At 41.6% G+C, this 21949-nt stretch overlaps 1 protein-coding gene across 5 annotated transcripts in view; it reads left to right on the plus strand.

Moving 5' to 3' along the window:
- The window catches only part of SH3KBP1 (SH3 domain containing kinase binding protein 1), a 234075-nt gene that overhangs the window by 11589 nt on the left and 200537 nt on the right, over window positions 1-21949 (plus strand). For 3 of the 5 annotated variants that reach the window (XR_005826170.1, XM_040582562.1, XM_040582563.1), the window contains exon 2: window positions 15016-15173. Coding sequence is in view for 4 of the 5 variants with exons in the window: in XM_040582562.1 (XP_040438496.1) it covers window positions 15016-15173 (158 nt within the window). In the remaining variant the exon portion in view is untranslated. The remainder of the gene's footprint in view (window positions 1-15015; window positions 15174-21949) is intronic. The other 2 variants (XM_040582564.1, XM_040582565.1) reach the window with 1 other exon arrangement.

The raw sequence follows: 21949 nt of genomic DNA on the forward strand, positions 1-21949 counted from the left end.
GTACTTGTTTGGCTCGCATCAGTTTTTGCCTTCAGGATTGTTCTTCAAAGGAGGAGCTCTGTGACATCTCTTGGAAGTGAGAGTGAGTGATTCTTCAGGTGAAGGAGACCTCCCAAGTTCTTTAACCTGCTGCCAGAGCCATGTCTTCTACTTGTAGCATAACCTCTGCTTTCTGAAAGGCTTTGCCTTGTTCAAAACCCAGAAAATTTCTCTAAGAGAAAATTAAAATAAAAAATGTTAATGGAAGTGCCTTCTTGCCCAGGCCTAACTGACACATGGGATTTTGAAAAGCACCATGAAAGCAAAACAGAGAAGCTAATGGCTGTGGTGTAGAAACATTTTTGTTTGTAAGAGCAAAAAAAAAGTGTATGTTAGTTTGTGAATTCCATTCATGGTGACATCCAGAAGAAATTACCTGCAGAAACTGATTTTAGCTGAGAAAACAGAGGCAGTAAAGATACCATCAAAAACTTATTTCTCCAGAACTGCATCCTGAATTCTGAAACTGAAATTTGAAAATTTTTTAATGCACAGAGTCAACACATGTTATCTGATATGATCGTTAAGTTTATTCGCCCAAGGGTTGTCTGAAATCTGTGAATCCTTATATGCAGTAATTTCTGTTTCTAAAACAGCATCATTTTTTTTCTCAGCATTATTGCTTTTACCACAGTTTGAAGGAGAATAAAAGAACCTGATGTAAAAAGACAAGTTGCTAAGGATTATGAGCAGCAGTCTTATGAGCCTTCATTATTAATCAAGGAAAAAATATGATGCTGGTGGGTGGTAAAGGTGTTAGTTTAATCAAATGTGTTCTTCCTCCGAACACTCCTACCCTACCTTCCATTGTTGCTCACACAATTGAGCAAGTTAGGGTTTTGTTTAACACCTTAGGTGGTTTTGGGCTGTTTTTCGGTATGATCTAAAGGTTAGTGGAGATGGTTTAATGCTGGCATATAAATCTTGAAATGGACAATAGTGGTGAAATGTAAATTACCTATGGTCTGAGCTCTTGTACTACGAGCTGTAAGCCCCAGCACACACACACAGCTTTTATAGCTCCTGTAATGCCTGACAATCTGTTGTATGTAGAAGCATTATAGTAAGTGTCCTTCCATTTGGCTTATAAATTATGGAACTGCTGAGGAGTTCCATGCTGGGCCTGACCTTCCTCTGAATGCGAAGTTTTTGAGATTGAAATGCTTGGGTTTATGTAAAAGAGGTTAGAAGAAAAAGAGAAAAAAACCTCATTATTTCTCTTCTAAGTCAAATCCTGGTCCTCACTGTTGTACAACACATCTCGGTGAGGTTTTATAATGTATCAGTTAAATCATGGCACTGGTTTGTTGTTTTAACGTTTGACAGGTCAAATCAGAAGAGCTGCTGCTGGGGTAAATATTTTGCCACTGCTATCTTAAAAATACTAGAATTCCAAGAAACTGAGGGAAAATGACATAGCTTTGAAATTATTATGAGACACCATGTTTGTTTGCAGCTTGCATTACACAGCAAAGGGCTGTAACACAGTACAAAGATTTTGACTGTATCAAGCTATTGCTGGCAGCAATCTCTTCTTGCAGAAATTGCCACTTTCAGCAGCAGGAATCCTACAACAAGATGTATCTGTGCACCACTTTTCAGCCTAGTTACTTAATGTAAACTCATTTTTATCAGTACTTCAAGCAAATGTGGCTAAGATGCAGAGGAGTATGTGGTGTTCTCCTCATCCTCCTTCTGTGCAAAAGGGTTGCTGCTTTTGGCAAAGACGGGTGATGATAGTAACAGCTTAGGCATCTATAGTGAAATCCTCTGAGCCCATCTGAGATCATATTTATAATTACACTCATGCATCTAGTCTGATTTTTAATGAGAGTAGGTGAATGTTACTGTTCTAGAAGCTCTGAAGTTTAACAGTTAAACACTATGCCCTACACAGTACAAAGATTGTGAACACATTGTTGATACATCCTCTTCTCATGTTCCTGGGAGTTAAATAATGCAACATCGTATCACTGAAAAGGTAATTGTTCCCTGGCTTTCCAGATTTTTTACTTTATTTGACCTTTCACCTCAGTGTATATACATGAGCATCTATAGATATTACCAAGGCAACTTTAGCACTAGAATGACATGACAATTATACTGCACTAGTACTTCTGAGCAATCTTAAACAGCAGTTATTTTCATGGCATCAGCTTTTCTATCCTGCTTCCTTTTTATGTTGATATATTAATTCGGTAGCAGTTCTCGTGAATTTAGCCAAATGGTAATTATATATAGTTCTAGCTATATTTAGCTATAAGTAACCTTTCTCCTTTTTTCTTCTGAAGATGTAACTAATATCCTTCCTTGCTTCTTAGTTGTCTGAGAATGTAATTGAGAAACTGCAAGAGTAGCATTACCAACAAGTTTTTATGAATATATAGTTTGTCAAACGGGAATTAATTGTCTTTACTTGGCTTAAGTTACAGGCTGTTTCTCCTTTCCTGTTTATCCCAGCAATGGTTATAATCCTTTACACTTCTCAGAATTTTGAATTATTTTTATAGATATTGGAGGAGGCAGAAACTCATGTTAAGATGACAGCGTTAAATTTTCCCCTCTGAATCTAATGTCTTCCATTTCTTCTGGATGTCTTCTTGTGTGCATGAGTATCTGAGGGGAAGAACAACGTTAAAACAAGTGAACCAACTCTCAAGACAGTTTTGCCTCTAAGAGGCACTGCATTACATCAGTTACACGTTAAAGCAGTGCACATTGTCTACGAACTTGATGACAATGTGAATCAGAAGTAAGTTTGTGAATGTTGTGTACTGCAAGCATCTGCTGTAGGTACTCTCATTGATAGAACCGGTGAATTATGGTAACGTGAATCTTTTTCAGTAGCAAGTCTGATTCTAGCAGTTTGTTGTCTGAGGCAGAAGGATCACTTTGCCCCGCAGGAAAAGATGAATTAATATGTGGAATACAAGTGCTTTCCAGACTGCCAGCCACATGAATACCAAAGATTATCTGTGCAATCTCGCTCTTTCAGAAGGGTTAAGGAGATTTGGCCCAATAAATTCTAACATGGATTGTTGGATTGAAAGCGGTATATAAGGGAGCCTTTGGGAATATGGATGTAACTGCTGCTGCCATTCAGAACTATCACAACAATCTTTTCTTTCTGTGCTTACTCATTGGTGCATGTGCATGAACATCTCTGATGATCAGATGTGCTTTGGCATATTGTTTAAAAAATTTGTTGATAGTCAGAGATATGAGTGTGACATAATAAATTCAGTGAGAGGTAACTACTGTGGCAGGCCTAAGAAAAGCTTAACAAATTCGTAACGTTTGTTAGAAGTACCTGCCTGAAGTTGTTTACCACACAATTGCTATGAGATGCGTTATTTGATATGGAAATGCCCCACGTATATATAGAAATACAAATGTGCTGAATTACTCTTACTCTTTTCCTAACTCTAAATTCAAGATTCTTGCAATGAATTGTGGTCATACCAAATGCCTTAGCTGGAATATAAAGTATTTCTTGTCCTACTGGGTAAATTCCACTAGAATAACTTGGTGCTTGTGTTTTTAAAAGCTGGAAACAAGCATACCTCTTGGAAAAACAGAAAACTAGCTCTTTTCCTGGAGGACAGCTGGGGCATTATGTCAGCTGGAGTGGCTTCAGCTCTTCTGCTGCCCAGAGAAGAGTCACATCAGGACAGCCCTAGGCCAAATGTTCACTCTCTCTTCCAAATTAGATTTTGGTTGGGGTCCTCTGCACAGCTCCTCTGTTTCTGTGCCTGCGTGTGTGCGTGCATGTGAAATGCACGCAATGGGTCTTCCTATCAAATGCTTCCTGTCTGTCCGAAGTGCTTTGTGGCTGCCTGCCGTGTTCCTGATGGGTGTGCAGACTGGGTGAAGAGCATTTGTGGCCTGTGGGAGGGGACTGGGACTATAACATAAAAAGGTCTATGTGCAGTATGACTTAGGTGGCCCCTTCTGTGACTGCTGTGCTCTTCAATGGGGGTGATTCAGTGAACACACTATTGTAGGACTATGACCTTTAGTTCCCCCCCCCCTTGTTTTCAAAGGGGAAATAGGAAAACATAATGTAAACTGAAGGCTATTGTCTTAGCAGAAGAGTTACTGTTTCTTACGTAGCATGGGTTTAACAACTTGAAGATTGAATAGTACAGTTTTTCCTTCTGATACTGGTTTTTCCTCCCCCCTGAGCGTTTCTTTTTCATGGTACTGAATCTTTGCAAATACTTTTAGCAGAGTATTATTCCTGATAGTAAGTGTTGCAAAAGAAAAAATGTTAAGAAATGAACAAAACTCGGAATTAATTTTTCAAGGAAATTGCTTGCAATCAAGCAGATACAAAATGTTGAAGGTTTTTGTTTGTTGGGTTTTTTTTTTCCACAGACATGCTATAAAGCTAAGAGCTCAAGCTCTCTTAAAAATCCCAGTTGCAATCTATATTTAAACTGTAAAGTTAGTGGTAGATTGTGATGATGATGATATTGGATTTGTGTGCATTTCAGAGGTAGCACAGGGCAATGGGCATTTCCATTTTGGTAGAGTGATGCCTGAAAGGGCTATTCTGTGGCTCCTTTATCTAATGATAAAGTGTAATGACATTGGGAGAGTTGAGTTTTTACAAACTATAAATGATTTTGTTCTCTGAAGAGCCCGGTCAGACCGTAATGTGAATCTATCTTCCTCCTCTTCCCTCAAACGTATTTCTACCACAGCATCTGACATGCGATTGGTCTGCCAGCTACGCAGTGTTTCTAGAGTCCGGAGAACAAATGGCCTTGTAGGTCCTATTTGGTCTTCAGGCCTTCTGGTCCTCCAGGTCTGGGTTGGGAAACCAGCACTATTGAATGTAATGTAGTTTGGGTCTTGTTTCTGTTTTTCACTTGCGTTCAGAAAGTAAGTCATGCTTTGTCATTTGGTCTAATAAAAGTTTTTCCCTTCTAGTGGCTCCTAATGTTTTGCTAAGAGTTTTATTGCAACCTGTTGTATAGCAAAATTTTTTTAAATGTATGCCCATAAGCACTAAGAGTGTGCTATGTTCACCAGTTTGTACCTAGCTCTCTCAAAAAGAACAGCACATTTGAATTAAGACCTGGTCTAACAAGTTTTGAGGCAGATGGAATTTGATGGCCAGATTGTTAACCCATTATAAAATGTTATCTTTATGCAAAAGAGAAAAGCTCTGTTGCACTCTCTTCTGAGGAAATGTAATTTGAAGTTAAGTTTAAAGCTTTAGTGTAGAATATTTGAAGGTAGTTTGTCTAGTTTCAGTTCTGGTTTTTTTGGGTAAACCAGTGCAAGTGTGTTTATCATTCACATCAAGCTCAGTGACTAACAAAAGTGAAACATAAACCTTACAGTAGAGAAGCTCTTAACTCTTTGACTGCCGTGTCTAACTATATATACCCTAGATTTAATGTCTGCATTTGGGCGTGAAACCATACTGCTGCAGAAGGTGGTGTTGCCATATGGATGCTGTTACTGGGGTGGAATGGTGCCAAAGCTGTTAATAACATTTCCGTTGTGCCTACACACTTCAGATGTCACCAGAAGCTGATTTAATAACATAGTATTTGTTGCACAGTAGTGGATCTCTCTTTCTTTTCTTGATTCATTTCTTGCTTGGAAAGACACTGTACTGTAATAGAAAATGGCATAAACTGAGACACTTTGGTCTTCAAAAATTGGTGGCATTATAAAAGAAATGCTTATTCTGACTAGGTCAGTTTTAAGATAATAGATTTCACTTATAATTTAAAATATGCCATGGGAAAAAACTAATTAATAAGAAAAATGTCATTATTAATGAAATAATTTCATGTGTATATGTAAGACTATGGGGAAGGAAAGGTTGGAATAGTTAAAAGTTTTAATCAGCAGTGTTTTTCCAGATAGGCTTATTTTAAATATAGCTGAGAGGTTACATTTCAATTCCTGGTTCATAGCATTAACATTTCAAATTTTGTATTTTAAACCCAAACCACAAAGCATGAAATTAAAAAAAAAACTTTGCCCCTGGACATTGTAGTAATTAGTTGTACTGTGCCGGTTTCCAGCAGGTTTGGTAATAACTAGCTTTGATTGTGTTTCATGAGTTTTTGTGTTACAATTTGGATTGATGGTAATATAAGGCTAGGAATAGCTGACTGTGTTGGCATGAGAATGACCATTCCCCTTTTAGGTCATAATAACCTGAATAGCTTTTGATACTGGATTTAATTCCTAATGTGAAAAATGCCTTCTTTCAACAGAAAGAGTCTAATAGCTAGAGTTTGCGAGCTGGGGCAGGTTTGACTTTCAGGCATCACAGGGTACAATATTTTGAAGAAAAATGCACCAAAAAGAGAAGCCAGATCTGTCTGCCCCAATTTTGCTATTTTATTTTGCTTTTGGCTTAAAAGGGATTTGGGTTTTGGCTGTTAATGTAACAAGCTGTTTATCTTGGCAGAGCTGGGCCTAAGACCAGCCTTTGTTGGTTAACATATAAAATTAGTTTGAGCTCACTGTCCATGGAGTGTTTTCTCACATCATGAATCATTGTGCAAACTGGGACACTGTTTTAGTCCAGTTCCTGAGGAGGAAATCTAGCACAGGAATGAGGTGTGTTGTACTTAACAGATGTGGAGCAAAACTCAGATCTGCTTTTTTTCATAGCACATCTGGATCAGTGTTGTCTCCAGTATCCATCCAGCTTCCATGAAGACAAAATTTCACCTCAGAAGAAACAAAAAAGATTAAGTTTGATTGACAGAATGAATTTTTCAAAATACGGTTTGAGCAGGTGGTGTGGTTTATCTTGCTTTAGAAGTTGAGGTTGATTTAAAAACTGCAACTGCATGGACCTATAAATTACAAAGCACTTTTAAGCTGTTGTGTGCTCTGCAAGCCTAAGTAGTGTGATAAATGAGAAATCTGAGTGATCTCAGAAGTACCTTCTTGTCAGTTTGTCACAATCTGCACATTTGTTAGGTGTGCACTTACTCCTCTTTCCAAACTGTGCTCTTGATTTCTTTTGAAGAGTTAATAAACATCTTGATTGTGTGGTCCATTTTTGGTGACTCGCATGTCTCTGACAGCTTACACACACTTACGTTACAGTAATCAAATTCTCTGAGAGGAGACAGCTTTTAAAAATATTTATATGTGTTTTTTAATAAGTGGAAACTTTTATAGACAGAGAAGAGCCTGAACAGTAAAGGGTTTCTTTGTTTAATCAAACTTCCAGTAAAACAAAAGTGGTTGAGCAGCTGCAGCTGTCTGGATATGAATTAGCACAAGGCAGACAAACTTCGGGGAGATAACTCCAGTGCCTCCAGCCTACCCAGGCAGCTGCAGGGTCAACTCAGCAGCCCTGTCCTACCTTGTGGTCTCCCATCTTAAGAGAGAGAACATAATTAAAAAGAAATCAAAACTGCCAAGAATCGTGTCAGTTTTACAGCCTTCTTAGGGGAAAACTGCAAGCACAGCAACAGGTCTAGAACTCTTTTAAAACACGGGACTTGGAGAGTGGGAGAGTTGTTTGTCTTCCTTCGGTATGTCTTGCTGCATCTGAACGTTGAGTGTGTGAAGAATTGTTGGTTGGAGCCAGCCCTGCTCCGTTGCCATTTCCCCCTTACTGCTCTCTGACCACCTACTGGTTGCTTAGGGAGAACTCAGAGCAAAGCAATATGTAATTGCAGCTGCAATAAAATGAGAATAGGATTTAAAAGCTTCTTGAGTAGGGAGGAGAAATGAGTTGGCACATACAAAAAGCGATGTATAAGCTTTGAGTCCTGAGAGCAAGTACGTCCTAGTAAGCTGCTTAAAAGTGAAGGATACGGGGCCTTGCTCTCGAAAGATCTTTCCTGGGCTTCTACCGAAGTGGAAGTACCCCACTGAGTTTTGCCTTTTTTGAGCCTGAGTGCTGTTGTGTTCTGTGAGGGTATAGATTTTCATCTGCCTGAATCCAAGTCTTTGGAGAATTATCGTGTGAATACAACTTCTGAACCAATTTTACTGGTTGCTCTGGGATAAAATGTGTGTATGTGGATAGTATAGATGCTGTTTTTCAGGACTGTAGTTTGTGTTTTAGAAATAAGTTTTCTGTTTTTTTGGTGTTTTCTTTAACTGGAATAGTTAGTTCAAGTTCAGCAGATTCTCTAGTTTATGTAGCATTTGGCACAGAAGGAGTCTAGAGACTCTGCCAAGGTGTTCTGGAATGGCTCAGTAGTTGTGATGGTATGCTACAGGGCAAGTAGGTGGGTTGAAAAATGGGTTGGTTGGTTGAGCCCAATGGTTTGGGCTTTCCAGATCTTCTCCAAGTCCCCGAGGCTTCAAAAGCCCAAACCCTCACCTTCCTGAATGAAGGGCAGACAGAGTCTGTGCCTCTTGTTGGTGGTATTGGAGACTCCCAGAATGGCAAGTCTGGAAGCCAGAAGTTTATAACCTCTGACACCAGGATGAAGGCTCCTGGTCCACCTCAAGGTCTGCAATTACAGAACAGATTCAGTGCTTCTGTGGGTGATGAGGGTCTGGGTGCTCCACCCAGTGAAGCACCCAAGCTAACTAAATCTGTGCCATATTGCCGGGAGTGATCTGGAAAGTAGCGTTTGTGACTGTATGGCTCCTGGGTGACAGACAGGGGCATGGGAGCCTGGGTGGTTTTTCTCCACGATCCTTCCAGTGAGAGGAAAGGGTGTGAGGATGGGTGGACAGATTCTGCGGCAACAACTGGTTGCATAGCTGGTGTCGGCAGCAGAGTTTTGGTTTTATGATCGTGAGACCATCTTTGACGATTGCTTGGAAAAAATGGGAACCACCTGACTAAGGGCAAAAGCATCTTTGTTTACAGACTGGCCAGTCAAGTGGGGAGTTGAGGAAAGCTTTGAAATGATAACAGTGGGGGTGGGAAAGGATGGCAGCCGATCTTGTGAAGAAGTGGTGACCAGGCTGGCAAACAGAATGTGTGTGGTGATACAAATAGTGGGAACCTTGTAGTAAAAAAAAAACAACAAACCAGGACTGAAGGGGGCCCTTCCCAAGCATATCTGTAAATCAGGACGTGCCTTTCAGAATTACAGGGAAAACTCTTGTATTCTTTCTGGGAAATTGGCATGGCTGGTTGCCTCTCTGAAATGTCTGTGCTGTCATGAACACAGCATGGGGTGGAAAGAAGAGGAATTACATGTCTGCATGCAGTTGCAGAGTTATGATTTCATTGGGATCATGGAGATATAATGGGACAGCTCATGTGACTGGAGTGCTGCAATAGATGGATACAGGTTGTTTGGGAAGGACAGGCTAGGAAGGCTAGGAAGGGGAGAGTTGCTCTTTGCTCAGGAGAGCAGCTGAAATGCATGGAGCTCTGCTGTGGGACGGATGATGAGCCACTTGAGAGTTTGTGGGTTAGGGTTAGAGGGCAGACCAGTGTGGATGATGTTGTGCTGGGTGTCTCTAGAAACCACCCAACCATGAAGAAGCAGTTGACGAGGCCTCCTTCAGACAACAGGAATAAGACTCACATTGGCAGGACCTGGCTGTCATGGAGGATTTCAACCACCCTGATATGTACTAGAGGGGTAGAGAAGTTTACTTATGCCCTGGGTGTGATCAGTCCAGGAGGTTTCTGGACTGCGTTGTCTGCTCAATCTCATACTTGCAAACAAGGAAGAACTGTTTGGGGATCTGAAGGCTGAGGGCAGCCTTGGCTGACCATGAGCTGGTAAAGTTCATGACACAGAGAGGAGGGGAGAAGAAAGCAGAAAGTAGGATTGCAAGCCTAGACTTAGAAGACTTTGGCCTGTTCAGGGCTCTGCTTGGAAGAATACCACTGGAGACAGTTGTGGAGAAAAGAAGGATCCAGCTGAGTCCGTTGGTTTTCAGAGATCACCTCCTCCAAGCTCAGTAGTGGTCCATCCTGACAAGCAGAAAAACAAGCAGAGGTGGTAGGATGCCTTCCTACCACCATGGATAGATGAACAAGAAGCTCCTGACAAAAATCAAAGATAGAAAGAAAGAGTACAGGAGGTGAAAGCAAGGAGAAGAGATCTGGGATGAAGGTAGAGAGAATGTCTGTGTGTGCAGGGATGGGGTTAGGAAAGCCAAAGCCCACCTGGAACTTAATGTGGTGAGGGATGTTGTTGTGGGTTAACCTCAGTGGGAGCTCAGCCCCACACAGCTACTTGCTCGCTCCCCCTGCCCTCCTAGAGGGATGGGGAAATGAATTGAAAGGGTAAATATGAGAAAACTCATGGGCTGAGATAAAGACAGTTTAATATTAATAGGTAAAGCAAACACTGCATGCACAAGCAAAGCAAAATAAGAAGTTCATTCACTACTCTCCATTTGCTGGCAGATGTTCAGCCATCTCCAGGAAAGCTGGGCTTCACCAAACGTAACAGTGGCTTGGGAAGACAAACACCAAAACTCCAGATGTACCCCCTTCCTCTTCTTTCCTCCCAGCTTTTATTGCTGAGCACATTGTATGGTATGGAATGTCCCTTTGTCAGCTGGGGTCAGCTGTTCTGCCTGTGTCCCCTCCAGCTTCTTGTGCACCCCCAGCCTGCTTGCTGCTGGGACAGTGTGACAAACGGAACAGGCCTTGGGGCTGTGTAACCACCTCTCAGTGGCAGCTGGGACATCAGGGTGTTAACCAATGCCGCTTTGGTCGCAAATCCAAAACATGGCACTGTGTGAGCTGCTGTGAAAAAATTGCCTCTGTCTGCTGAAAGCGAACGAGGGCCTCATCGCAGAGGTACCTGATGCCTTACGCACCTCAGTGTTTGGTGGTGATACTGGTCTTCAGCAATCCCAGGCCCTTGAAACCAGTGGGAAGGTCCAGGGCCAAGCAGACGTACCCTCAGTGGAAAAGAAACAGGCTGTGGAGTACTTCAACAAACTGGACAGGTGTGCAGACGTAGTCCTGGTGGGGTATGTGCTGAACCAACTGGTATTGGGACACCATGCTTGATAGCCTTTGAAGGGTCATAGTGACTGGGAGATCTTCCTAGAAGAAAGCAACTCCTGTCTTCAGGAAGAGCAAGAAGCCTCCTTTTTGCTGAGAACTACAGGTTGGTCAGCCTGATGTTGGCCCCTTGGAAGGTGATGGAACAAATAATCCTGGAAGCCATTTCCAAACATATGAAGGGCAACGAGCTGGCTGGGAGTAGCCAGCATGTGTTTGTGAAGTGGAAGTCACGTCTGAACCAGCCTGTTGGCCTTGTGCGGTGATGAGCTCATTGCCTTGGTGGAGGAGGGGAGGGCAGTGGACGCTGTTTCTGTTGACTTCAGCAAAGCTTTTGAGAGCATCTCCAGTATCATCTTCATTGACAGACTGATGAAGTGCAGACCAGGTGTATGGACAGTGAGGTGGATTGAGAACTGGCTGAAGCGCCCGGCGCAAAGGGCTGTGACCAGCAGTGCGCTCCAGCTAGAGGCTGGTCACGGCCGTGTGCCGCAGGGGTGGCTGACGGGGCTGGCGCTGCTCAGCATCTTCACTGCTGACCTGGGTGATGGGGCAGGGTGCGCTCTCGGCAGGCTGGCGGGTGAGGCAAGACTGGGAAGAGTCCCCAGAGGGTTGTGCTGCCGTTGGCAGAGGCCTCAACAGGCTGGAGAAGTGGGCTGGCAGGATCCTTGTGAGCAAAGGGAAATGCCAAGCCGTGCAGCGGGAGAGGAGCAGCCCCGGGCTGAGCGGCTGGAGAGCAGCTTTGTCGAGAAGGCCCCCAGGCCTCTTGGTGGACACGAGGCAGACCGCAAGGCAGCGGTGTGTGCTGGTGGCCAAGGCAGCTCCCAGCTTCCTGGGCTGCATTGGGCGGAGGATTGTCATGAGGCAGGTGGGAAGAGGCGAGCCTTCTCCTCGGCGAGCCTTCTCCTCGGCGAGCCTTCTCCTCGGCGAGCCTTCTCCTCGGTGAGCCTCCTCCTCGACTGCTTTCTGGCGTGGTTCTGGTTTTTGCCGTAGGAGGGAGAGAGGGAGATGCTGGAGCAAGTCCAGTGAAGGGCCATGAAGATGCCTGTGGGCTTGGACCATCTGGCACCTGAGGAGAGCCTGAGAGAGATGGGACCGTTTAGCCTGGAGAGGAGAAGTCTCAGGGTGCTGTTATTGATGGATCTGAATGAGTGTTGTGGTGGAATAAAGAAAGTGGAGCCAGACTGCCCCTGCCAGTAGACAGTGAAAGGAGGAGAGGCAGTGGGCACAAACTGAAATACACAAAAATCCATTTAAACATAAGAAAGCCTTTTCTAATCTTAAGAATGATCAAACACAAATTCTTTTAGATATTTGTCCTGGTTTCAGTTGGGATAGAGTTCATTTTCTACTTAGTCACTGGTACTGCGCTGTATTTTGGATTTGGTGTGAGAACAATGCTGGTAAGACACTGATGTTTTTAGTTGTTGCTGGGTGATGTTTACTCTTAGTCAAGGACTTTTGGGTTGTGCCAGTGGGAGTGCTGGAGGGACACGGGAAATTGGGAGGGGACACAGCCAGGACGGGTGACCTGAACTAGCCAAAGGGACATTCCATACCATATGATGTCATGCTGAGTATATAAACTGGGGGAAGAATAAGGAAAGGGGGGACATCTAGCATTATGGCATTTGTCTTCTTGAGTAACTGTTATACGTGGTGGAGCCCGGCTTTCCTGGGCATGGCTGAACACCTGCCTGCCCATGGGAAGTGGAAAATTAATTCCTTGTTTTGCTTTGTTTTTGCATTACCTATTAAATTGTTCTTATCTCAAACCTTGAGTTTTACATTCCTTTTCGATTGTCCTCCCCAGTGAGCGGCTGTGTGGTACTTGGTTGCCGTCCAGGGTTAAACCACGACAAAACGCAGCTATATAAGGACCTGAGCAATCTGTGCTTTAGCTGTGTCTTCTTTGAATAAGGGAGTTTGCTTTACAGAGGTGCTTTCCAACCTGAAATGTTGTGTAATTTGGGTAGTGGTTAATGGGTTATCTACTTGCAAGCTGATAAGAAATGGAGTAAGACCAGGGGCTGTCCTCTGACCTGTTCTGGTTAACATCTTTATCAGTTTCTGGAGAAGGCAGTGGAGTGCACTCTCCTGAAGTCTGTGGCTGGTATGAAACTGGTGGAACAGTGGTGTGCTACAAAGTGGAGGGATCTGAGGCTACAGGAACTTCGATTGTCTAGCTTAGAAAAGGAAAACTGGTGGTCCTAACAGCAACCTTACAATACCTACAGGGAGGTTATCAAGAAGGTAGAGTCAGGCTCTTCATAGCAGCGTGGGATGGGACACGACGAGTGGGTTTGAATTGAAACAAGAAAGGTTCCATTTGACTGTAGAGAGAAAACTTTTTTGCCAGGCAAGCAGTGGAGCAGGCTCCTCCGCATGCTGTGCCTCTGTCCTTGGAGGTTTTCAAGACCCATGTGGACGAAGCCCTGAGCAACCCGGTTTGACCTCAGAGCAGGTCCTGCTTTGAACAGGAAGCTAAACCAGAGACCTGGTGTCCCTCCCAGCCTGAATGACTGATTTTTCAGTTAAGTTTCAGGGGTAAATTTATCAAGTCCTGTTTGCATGTCAGCTTGTAATGTGTGGTGCCACTCTCTTTCATCGTTCATTATGTAGTTGAGCAGCCTCTTGCGAACGGACGTTAGAATGTTTTTGGGCTTCACAGAAGAAGCGATAGATGAGTATTTTCAGCTGTAGCCTTGTGTCTGAGAGGTATCCAAAAGTCAGAACACTCTTTTAGCTATGACTTGCAGGCACCAGGGGTGGGAGGGAGATGTTCAGCATTGTGACTGTGTGACCTTTTGGGGGTGGAAGGGAATAACTTTGCTTTCCTGTCAGCTTAATTCAATTTAGTCTGCACAGCTTGTTATTTACGCAGAAACTTTTTTGCTGTCTGTGGTGTAATCGTTAGCTTTGCTTTGTGAGCAGTATTGCCTGCTTGCAGGCCAGATCTTGCAGGGTTTATATAGCACAGTCATTTGTGCAGAAAGCAGATGATGGCTGTTACTAGTTCTCATTTTGCTCTTTCGATGGTTGAAGTGCTAAATGTTTGGTGGAACAACTTGGGGCATGGTTTTCCACTGAATCAAACAGGAGCGAGGCTTTACAAATATGGTTAGCCTTGACCTTGCCAGTCTGGCTCCTCCTAGTAGGTATTTTGTGAACCACTAAATACAACTGTGGCTTCCATATTTGAATACCCCAGGTCTATTATTTTTGATTCTCCAAAGAAAATTTTCTGTCTTAATTACTTCCTTGGTTCTCTACAGTTTGTTGCCTGTATGGTTTCAAGGGATGAGGAGTCCTCCCAGGAAAAGAGAAAGATACACCATATGATGGTAGCAAGCTTATAGCGCACCTCTGTTTGATAGCAGACATTCAGAGCAGCAGGAGTACTTAATCTTCAGATCCTCTGATGCGTAATCACAAGTGAAAGTAATTTTTTCTCCCTTTGGTGAAATCCTGCAAGAGCATGATCATTCAGCAAAGGTCTGCATTTCTGTATAAACAATAGTGAAACTCAGGATGATGCAAAAAATTCTTGTTAAATATTCTTTAGTTTATTAAGTGGTGTATTTAGCAAAGTAGGAGCAGTGGCTTGGGATGCTTATGAATTTGAGAACCTTTCCAGAAATAAAATGGAAATAATATGAACAAAAGCTAAAACATTGTTCAAGAAATAAAAATAAACTTTGTAATGCTGCCAGTAGATATAATGCTGAAGCATTATAAACCAGTTTCCTTGAAACAACAAAGAAAAATGAGTGCCATTTGTTGTCTTAACCATGATGGGCATTCCTGTTCTTTGGTTGTTTTTCGGGTTTTTTTTTTTTTTTTTTCCCCTTTGGCTTCTCTTGTAGCAGTTACCCACAAAGTGTTACCATTCCATGTTGCCTATTTGATGTGCTGTCTTGATTAAGTTGAATGTGTTACTTTCACCGAGAATATATAATTGGATTGGTAGTTTCTTATTCCTTTCAAAGGCACGGAAACTTAAATGTAGTCAATAATTATGCATATGTGTGTTTCTCTTTCAGTGGAGGCCATAGTGGAGTTTGACTACAAAGCTCAACATGATGATGAGCTGACAATCACTGTAGGTGACATAATCACCAATATCAAGAAAGATGATGGAGGCTGGTGGGAAGGACAGCTCAAAGGCAGAAGAGGTTTGTTCCCTGACAACTTTGTAAGAGTGAGTACAAAGTGGAACTGTTCTTGTGTTGTGTGTATACGTTGTGTGTACTGTGTTGTTCAGGCTAAATGTCAGCTTATATTACAATGTTTCTTATATCCAAAAGCATAATATATTGGACTACTGTGTTCTATTGAGGCTATGTTAGAAAGGAAAGATTACATTCTTTGCAAAGACAATGTGGTTTTGATAGCCTGAAAAAAAAAGTAGCTACCCCTACATTTCTCTGCTGTTCAGTGATTATGTTTGACTGTGTGGCCTGGGAACAAAATGATGATTCTACAACAATTTATATGTCATGGCATTTGCAGTATTTTATCTTCTCTGTAACTGCTGCTTCTTCTCCAGAGTGCTTTCTTAGCTTTTATGGAAGCTTTTTCTAAATACTTACTCCTGGCTAAACTAGTTGAGAGAAATTAAAGCAGATTTTTCCAAAAGAGTTGCCTATAAAACCTTTTTTTTTATAAAAAAACCATTACTTTGTATTTCATGTAACGTACCAAATAACTTGCAGTGATACTAGTTTTAGGAAAGCCATTTAGAATTTAAAAAATACATATATTTTTTGCTGGGCATCTGTGTGTGCATGCCTCTGTCTGCACATATGAGACTAGCTATTAGTACCTCTGGGCCTCCTTGATTTGTTATTGCAGACCTAGGCTGTTAATTTCTATAAACCTCCATAAATTTGGCCATCCGGTATGGAAAGGAGGGAAAGAACTACAATAAATTACATAAATAGGTTTTGTGTTAATCTGCTACTACAGCTTCAGAGAATCTTTGTGACTTTTGCCTTTCCGAGGGTGTAAGTATCTTCTTTTCTTCTTTTTCTTCTGTGTGAGCCTGGTGTGTGTTTAGGCATACGCACATAATGAAGTAATTTAATTTTGCTTCAATAGCGCTGCATATGTCGAGGTAATTTGGGGAAGTGGTTCAGTGGCAAAATTACCAAGCCTGTAGTTGGGGGGGGTGGGTGGGGGGTTGGGGGGCAGGGGGTACAACACATGGGAGCCTCAGGTGTTCCTGTGGGGACAAACATACTCGCATCCTAATCTTTGTTCTTGCCATTAGCACAAAGGAAGAACAGCTCTGTGCCTGTCAGGCAGCAGTGATTAGGAGGAAGTAACAGCCTCAACGAGTTGAAAGGGAGTGAGGAGAAAAATGGTTACCCTGTTTTCTTGTTAACCTCTGAAAATGCACGCTGTGGGGTAGGGGGAAGAAACTATTTTGGGACTCACTGTGTATCGGTAATATTTTTCTGCTTGAACTCTGGTAACTGTGAAGTTCTGTGGGACAAAAGCAGACTTCCTCTGAGCTTTCTCCTGCCTGATATTTGAAATCTGCTGCTGACGTTAGGAGGTGTTGGATTTAGTGCTCTAAATAAATGCGGCCTGTGAATGTCTGTTACGAAAATACCATAATCAAAGTATGAAGGTCTGCAAGTTCTGCCTCTTACTACCTAATTTTTAAGGCCTCTTCTTTCCAAAATGACTTCAGATTGTGGCATCCTGTCACATAATTTAAAAATAAATGGCTTTTTCTCAATAGAAAGTTCTAAAACAACAATAAATGTCTTGGATTTTGTGTTCTCATAAAATATCACTACCTGCTCTTTACTCTCCCCACCCATCCCACTTCCGTTTTTTGTTTGTTTTTTTTTTTTTTTAAAAAAAACCCCCAGCATCCAGGGCTGTTTTCTAAAGAACTAAAAACTGCATTAAAGTCTTCCTCATTCTCAGCTCGAATGCAAAGTCAAATATGTTTTTCATAGTTGAGCATTCCCTTTCTAAATTAGGTAATGTGGAGTGGAAGATACAAACTTCCTAAAAGTGTCATTTGTTTGTTTTTGAGTAAGAACCTTTCTTTTTTTCAGTTTTTCTTGTGTAGGTCTCCTTGTATCTGGAGAGCTATAGTCAAACATAACAGCAGTCCCATTGGAAAGTTTGTTGAGGGTAATCATTCTGTCCACTGAGATTATAAGTAGTTGTAAACTTTCTTTTTCAGTTATAGAAAAATTTTTAACAAGTGCATGCAGAATCAAGCTCACCAGCAACCAATTCATGCCCCATTGCTATTCTGTTGTGTCAGCAACATAATTAAGAGGCAGGCAAAAAGGGATGCTACAGATGAGTGCTGGAGTTGAATGCGATCTCAAATTCCCATTGCTTATCAGAATTGGTTGTAAGAGTAGTTACTTCAAGTTATTCAGAGGTAAAAATCACTAGTGAAATTCTTGAGGTACTTTGCATTCTGCCTTCAAGTGGAGGGAATAATTTCTATGGAAGGGAGCTTTTCCTTCCTGTGATTTGATTTTCTTTTGAATAAATTCATGACAACATTCCAAAGAAACTGTTGGGTTTTGCAAAATTGTGTTTGAGCTGAATTGAAACCACTGAATTAACACAGTGAAGAGTCCTGAGTGGTCTCTGTTAGCATTTGTGCATAGGTCCTGGAAGTGCAGTTTGAAGAGAAAAGAGTTTGGAAGAAAAGATACACAAATCAGAAATGGAAAAATAAGGGAAATGCAATATATTGGACTGATAACACATCAATACAAAGTGTTACTTAAGAAAAAAGATGTTTTTCAAGGGAGTGATAGGTTGCGGATGTGAAAAGACTTTTGGATTTGCCTGTAGAAAGGTGGTTTTAAATTTCACAGAATAAATGCAAATTAAGAGACCATTGAAGAGGAGGTGTCTGAAGACAGATGTGAGAAAGAAAGAGGAAAGGGGAGGTAGCAATTTTACATATGCAGTTATTTTTTTCAGTGGACTTTCACTGTGAAGTTGTATCAGAAGTGCTTCCTGTTCCTGAATCTGCAAAACAATTGCTGTGAATTTTACATATTTTTATACATACAGACACGAAAAAACACAGATTCATACCCTTCTTATGCTCTGCAATTCAATTTACAAGGTATAACAGAAAAGGTATTTGAAATTTCTTTTCCCTTTCTGATTTCACTGCCTGTTAGTCTGCAGCTATAGTCACTTGGAAGATTTTGTGGAGGAAGTTTGTCTAAATATGAGAAAATTCTTTGGTCCCTCTTTAAGATCTAATTTACCTCTGTCAGCCTTTGCAGATACCTACTTTTGTTAAAGATACTGGTGCTGAATTTGTAAGAAGCGTATCACATGTATCTGGTTGTTGTCTTGTTCTGCTTTTTTTCAATTTTTCAGGTAGAGAAATAGAAGTATGTGTGGAGAATTGCATACTTTTCCTGTTGTCTTACTTCGTTACTGTTTTACTCAGTTACGCAGTTGAAAAAGAGGAGGTAGCAGGTGTGATTGCAGTGTTGTTCATTTGCATGGTATGAAGTTGTTTTTCAATCTTTTTAGCTTGAAGACTTCAACTTGAAATCCAAAATCTTTACTTTTATAACGAAAAAATAAATGTGGATGATGTGTAATATTAGTGCTATTAGGAGACAGATGAAAGAGTTGATTTTTTTTCTGGTCCTGTTTTAAGAAATGCCTTGTCTAACCATGCTCCGCACTGTAAAAAACCGTGTTTGTAAGTGTGGTAGCATCTGAGACGGTTAGATTTTGCTGATAGCAGATGAAGATACAGAAAGCAGGAAGCCGTGGTGCAGAGCCATGCTTGCTGGTTTTAATTTACGAAGCTAATTCTATGTGGGATTGGATAGTGTTATACTTGGCAAACTGAATTTGCTGCATGTGACAACCTTAAAGCTTGTCTGTACTCTGGACGGCTTGCTAATATTGCTGGCAGAATTGGGGAGGTAAATTCATTTTAAAATTAGGAAGGAGTGTAGTGGTAGTTATTTTTGAAATTGTGGTGTATAGCTTAGATTTTCGAATCAGCTGAACAGGACAGGGGCTTTGTGTAACTCTACTGCAGCCTCAGGTCAGCACAGCAACCTGGATTTCTTGTTGTACAAGCAAAATACAATCTTGAAATAGTGCAAATTAGTTGTAGGGTGTCGGGGATATCCATGCTGAATCATAAGTGCCCAGTGGAGATCCTTATCCTTATCGGTTGCTTGTTACTTCATTTTCTTCCTTGTATGTTTTCTTTGTTTTCAGTCCTTACAACCAGCCAGAGGTTGCAGGGGATTGTGAGTGAAACACAGGGCGATTCGTTGCTGAGACCGTTGTGCTTGTTACACACACCACACACCCCTACCCATCCCCGTGAGTGCCTTCCTAAAACCTTTCCCTAACACCTTTCGTAAGACTGGGCCTGTGCACATGCAGGGGCCCTTTACAGCTGTAGTTTGGCTCCTGGGAGGGAAACGAGGATTTTCCTCATGTCCCAGAACACTTTGGTTCCTGCAGTGCTTTCTGCTTCTCCAGCCCTCCAGCTGATGTTTGGTACCCATCAGACCCAAGAACCGACCAGCTCCTGTTGTCCTGCCCTCCTGCTTTGCCACCACACTCTCTGATACAGCTGTGCCTGCCTTGGCTTCAGGGTTTGAAAGTTCTTACACCCTTCACTGCTCTCCCGAGTACTCTGAATACTGTGATTTGTGACATCTGGGTCAACTTTGCCTGAACAGCCACTTCTGAAAGTTGTGGCATCTGCCAAGGCAGTGAGGTTATATGCAGGCTAAGGAAAGCAGCGTCATTTCTGTGTGTACCTGAAAAGATAACTTGCTTTATGGGTCAGTGAATTATTATGAGGGTTTTTTTTACGTACTTGGCAGGAATTTGCAATTAAATTACTGACTTTTTTTTGGAAACCTAACTAGAATACTATCTAGGTATTTGTTCTTCGGAAATGTTTTAGATTGTGGCAACCTAACTGTTGTGTTGTCTTGACGATGAGAACCAGGAGTACTAGTTTTTATTCCAGGTTCTGGGTATGGCCATTAAACTTACTGCCCTTATGTTGAAATACAGGAGAATACAATTAGTGAAAGAAGCTTTCAGATAGATTCCGTCATGTGAAAATGTTGTCTCTTTGAGCTTTTGTTTCTGTCTATAACAATTAAGATTTTGTAGGGATAAACATTGCTTCACTGATGTGTTATGATTTATTATTGCTGCTGTTACTACTCTTACAGTGGTGAAAGCAAAGCTAGTAAAATGGAGTCATTCTCCCTCTCCCAGTCCATCTCCCCACAACGACACAGATCCAACAGGATGATCTTGTACCAGTCAGTAGTCTCTGACTGGGCAGCGTTCACTCTTCTCAGGGCATTCAGCACAGAGCAGCAGCAGCACTGGGCCACCCTGGATGCCCAAGGCGTAATTGCAAATTGTGTCACGCCTCAACCTGTTCATCTGGCTTCAGAGGAGCTGGGGGAGCTCCCAGTGAGGTAGCTGCCCTGGGTGTTTGGCCTGAAAGTGATGTGAAACTCCCTGGCAGTGACAGAGGCTCTTTCCCAGTCCCTGTCGCGGGGAGCTGATGATATTCCCAGCTGGATGGGAAGGGTGCCGTGATCATTGCTGTCAGCAGAATGGATCCCGTATGTTTGTCATGGGGGCGAGCATGCTGTTGGCTGTCCTGTGGTGATCAGTTCATTGGATGTTTTGATGCCAGGGTTTGAGAGGGGCATTACTTGGGCGTGTGGAGCAGAGGAGTGATGGGTTGCTGCTTGGGGCTGTCAGCTGTTGGATGTTTTGAGGGAATCAGTGTGTGAATGTTTTATGAACAAAAGTGAGAACGTTTTAAATATGTGCAGCAGCCTTGCAGTGGACACATGATAACATGAAACTTCAGCGTTAAGGTTTCTATTAGCTTTCAGTGACTAGTATTTTATGTTGTAACAAATTATTAATAAAAATTAACCTTCTGAAAAGCAGTGGCTTAATTGTAATTCTATATTGATAGAACTGGTGAAAATGTAGGAGTTAGAAAACAAAATGTGTTGCTTTTCATTTTTTAATATGCATTTTAATTGCTGATGTTTAAAAAAAAACAAGAAAGGAATATTCTTATTTAAATACACATAATATTGCTTCACTGTTACAGTTCAGTGTAGGCAGTATAAATTGATATACTAAGGAGACTCAATTATTTCCTCTTTTTGCTCAGGTTTGTCTTTTGTATTAAGGAAACCTCAGTACAGTATGTCTGTTTAAAATATGCCGTTGTTTAAATTGTAAATAAAAAAAATGTAATTTTATGTTAAAAAGGAAACTAAACACTACTTACTTTTCTTCCCCTTCCTGAGGCTCCAAACCATTAAGAGGAGGAGTACCTAATCAGAGATTGAAATAAGGACCTAATGTGCTATCTAGAAGTTGTATTCTCAAAGATAAAACTTCTTTGGAGCTGTAATATCATAATTCTTCAATTATGATACTAAAGCTTCAATTTATTCAGAACTTATTTATATATTATTATTTGGAACTTCGCGTTACACAGAGAAGTCAGTGTGATTTTGGCAATAGCCTGTTAAAGTAGTTTCCGTAAGGATTTATAGAATTGGCAGGATTAGATGGTGGATGGTGTTTCTCCAGCCTAGTCCTAAAAGGTGGGGGGCAAAGAGATGTCCTGACCTTATACTTTCTCTTTCTTGAAGTCAATTTCTTTTTTTATTTTCTTCCCCCCTTTTATTTTTTTCTGGCAACTTTCTAAGCTTCAGATGTTTTTATTTTCTTTGTAGCTTGTTTATATGTGGGTGGGTATGTTAGTAATCCATGCATTTTGGTCTGATTCATTTTTACACTTGTTCTGGCAATTGTTTTAAAGTTGGAGCAGGCAGCTGTGAGAAACGCTTCTCTGTAGGTAAAATCTGTAGAGGTGCTTAGCAGCATTTGCATACAAATGTCTTGCAAAATATACTTCCCAACTTTTGGATTTACCAA

Source organism: Falco naumanni, chromosome 2, assembly GCF_017639655.2.
Source record: "Falco naumanni isolate bFalNau1 chromosome 2, bFalNau1.pat, whole genome shotgun sequence".
In the NCBI taxonomy this organism is placed as follows: domain Eukaryota; kingdom Metazoa; phylum Chordata; class Aves; order Falconiformes; family Falconidae; genus Falco; species Falco naumanni.